Source organism: Nanorana parkeri, unplaced genomic scaffold, assembly GCF_000935625.1.
Source record: "Nanorana parkeri isolate BGI_ZX_2015 unplaced genomic scaffold, ASM93562v1 scaffold2260, whole genome shotgun sequence".
Classification (NCBI taxonomy): domain Eukaryota; kingdom Metazoa; phylum Chordata; class Amphibia; order Anura; family Dicroglossidae; genus Nanorana; species Nanorana parkeri.
Genome location: NW_017308528.1, coordinates 36,937 through 40,153, shown reverse-complemented (window position 1 = coordinate 40,153; position 3,217 = coordinate 36,937). Strand labels below are relative to the sequence as shown.

The window sequence follows — 3,217 nt, the reverse complement described above, 5'->3', positions numbered from 1 at the left end:
AGAACGAAGCACCTCGGCATGCAGACGCTTCTACAGACATTGGTGAGAGAACGGGTCGCTCTCAGGAGCTCGGTGACTACAAGCGTGGTGCCGTGATAGGTTGTCACCTGTGCAATAAGTCCGTCCGTGACATTTCCCGGCTACTAAATATTCCGCCGCGGTCGCCTGTTACTGGGATCATAACAAAGTGGAACTGGGAACACCAGCAACTCTCCCAGGAAGTGGTGTTGAACCCTACGGACTAAGACTGGGGGGTCATTAGAGGGCGGAGCCAACCCAATACTGAACCCTACGGACTAAGACTGGGATGCCATTAGAGGGCGGAGCCAACCCAATACTGAACACTACGGACGAAGACTGGGATGCCATTAAAGTTCATGTGCGTGTAAAGGCGTCCCAATACTTATGGCAATATAGTGTAAAATACATTTAACCACCTCCCGTCCATGGGCGTTCCTGAACGGCCGGACGGGAGCCTTATAGGAGCGGGAGGGCGTCTTAAGACGTCCTCCCCCTGCTCGTGTGCGGCGTACTTTTGGTAATATAGTGTACATTGACTCTTCCCATCCCGATCGGAGGATAGAATAAGACCTTGCGGGTCCAGCGCTGTTATTCTGCTTCTCCCCAATGCCTTTCCTTAGGCACACCTCCACACGACAGGTCCTCTTTATAACAAACACTTATGGCAGCAGTCAGGAAATGAGCGCAGACAATCGCCTTGAACGTGAACGGCCTCCTTGAAGGGAGAAGCTTTATATGCATGTATAATACAATTCATACAATACATATATACAGAATATAATGATAAAATAAGACACCGTCCCCGGCCTCGAACGTTCCACTCGTCTCCCCCTCCTGAAATATATTATCTTTTTACACGCCTTACATCGCAAAAAAAAAGACAACATTTGCAACATTAACATTAAAAGAACAAAAGTTTGTAAAGCGCAACAAAAATAAAAGTGAGAGGATTTCGCGTCGGCGCGGGTTTAATTATAAAAAATGCATTTTTAAACTTTTTACATTTTTTTTTTGCAATGAAGCCGCCAGCTCCGGGCTCCGCGCACCTTAAAGCCAAGTAAACGTTTTAACGACGACGAACGCGGTAATAGCGCTCGCTTCCATTTACCGCGCTGTAATGTAAACGCCGGCAGGATTAACCCCTTCCGCGCCATCGGCAAAGTCACGTGACTCCGAGACAATGAAAACAACACAAATTCTTTTCCCATGTGCGTCGGACAGACGGAGGAGTATCCGCGGCAACGATAAAAAGTTCTGTAAAACACTCGAATGTAACGGAAGAGATGATCGGTGAAGTGTCTCCTGCATAACGAGGGGCGGCTCCGCCCTTAGTCACGGGTTGTCGGGCCCTCGTGGGAGGAGGCGAGAGCCGCGACCGAGCGCCGGGCACCTCTACAGACTTTCGTCAATATTCCCTTCTTTCCATGATTGAGGTCCTTCCACAACGATTAAAAACAAATAAAAAAACAGATTTGGTCTCGTAGGTGTGACGTCATCAGAGGGCGGCGATGACATCAAGGGGTGGAAGAGCTGTGAAACTTGACGAAGGCGATGGCGGCTAGTTCCTTACAGAACTCCTCCAGGACAATCACTCCTTCTAAGAGGGTCATGTGGTCAACTCTGGAAGAAGAAGAAAGAATCGGTGAGACAGAGAGAACGCACCAATCTCTGCGCCACAGGAGCTTACACTCTAATGTCCCCTCCCCCACAGTCACATCAGTCTCTGTACAGAGGAGCTTACACTCTAATATCCCCCCCCACAGTCACATCAGTCTCTGCACAGAGAAGCTTACACTCTAATGTCCCCCCTCAGTCACACACTATTATTATACATTTCTATAGCTCTGACATATACCGCAGCGCTGTACAGGTTTAATCAGCAATACTGAAATGCCGACATTGTAAGCGCACAGAATACGTCCGGTAACATTATAACAGAACATTTGATATCACGGAATCTTACATCGGTCCGTCCGGCTCTAACCCCAGCAACCTCTTCCTTACAAGCAGAAGCTTTGGTGTGAAGTCCGGGATCCGCTGGATTCTCACCATCAGATCTCCCACCACCTGGGAACAGAGAAGACAACACTGTTCGTCACCCGTCGTGGAGGACACTATCTATGGCTCTGGGCTGAACACATTGCATCATTTTATAGAATCATTCAGAATTATTACAGTTGTATTTGCACGTTTCCTGCGCCCCAAATATTTGTATTTTGTTCAAAATGTTTGAAATTAAAGTGTCTATCCGAGACGAAAGCCCGTTTACACACAGTGTGAGTGTATGAAGATCTCACTGCTAAACTCCATGACACGATGCACAAAGAATCCGGGAACCGTGCATCCGGAATTGTCTTCCACCCTGTTGTTTCGATCCCGAACCAATAAGGGTCCGAAACATTGCCACCTCTTTGGACCATGTTTCCTCACAACTTAAAAGGAGAACTATGAGGGGGAGGGGCTTTTCACTCACCTCATAGTTCTAGCCGACCTGTGACAATGAGACTGTCACAGGTCGGCTCAGTAGATCGGGAGGTGAGCGAATACATACCGGCGTTCGCTCACCTCTCGATCCTGTCACGGCTCTCTGCCGTGACAGGGGAGGGGCTGGATTCCCCCCTCCCCGCTCCGATCCTCCAGCGCTGACTGGCGGAACGGACGGGGGCGGGTACAGCTGGCTCTGCCTCTAGATAGGCAGAGCCAGCTGTCACTCACGCAGCTGGGCGGATCCCGACATCGATGTCCGGTTCAGCTGTGGCGTCTCAGTATACCGCGAGCTGTAGCTCCCTATATACTGAGCCTAGGGTGGCGGGAGGACGCTAGTTTGTGTCCTCCCGTTACCCTGAGGAGAACTATGGGGAAAAGCCCTGACACCATAGTTCTCCTTTAAAAATTATGATGAGCGCCTTTTCAAAGTTTTGTTTCTTTGGTAATGTTCATTCATCATATAGCACAACCACATATACAGCCTCATGAACCATAGGGCAAGACACAGGCTGTGTTGGTCTGCAGAGACTATGTGGTGGCAGCATTGTAAGTAATAGGATTTTTATTTTGTGGTGCAGGACACAAGGTCCATTTCACAGCGAGAGAGGGTTCTGAACTGTGCAGAGGCTTCATTTTAATGTTTTGTTCGCTGCTGGAAATGTAATAAACCTGGTTGTGGCCAATGTGACACCTGAACGTCTGTGAGAAT

The 3,217-nt window shown here is 48.9% G+C and overlaps 1 protein-coding gene across 1 annotated transcript in view; it reads right to left on the bottom strand.

Moving 5' to 3' along the window:
* Positions 1-1,225: 1,225 nt before the first annotated feature.
* Positions 1,226-3,217, bottom strand: part of FAM160B1 (family with sequence similarity 160 member B1) — a 17,649-nt gene continuing 15,657 nt past the window's right edge. Inside the window, exons 13-14 of the mRNA XM_018573159.1 lie at positions 1,985-2,088; positions 1,226-1,641 (exon numbers count right to left, since the gene is read on the bottom strand). Of these exons, the coding sequence (XP_018428661.1) occupies positions 1,536-1,641; positions 1,985-2,088 (210 nt within the window). The 3' untranslated portion in view covers positions 1,226-1,535. The remainder of the gene's footprint in view (positions 1,642-1,984; positions 2,089-3,217) is intronic.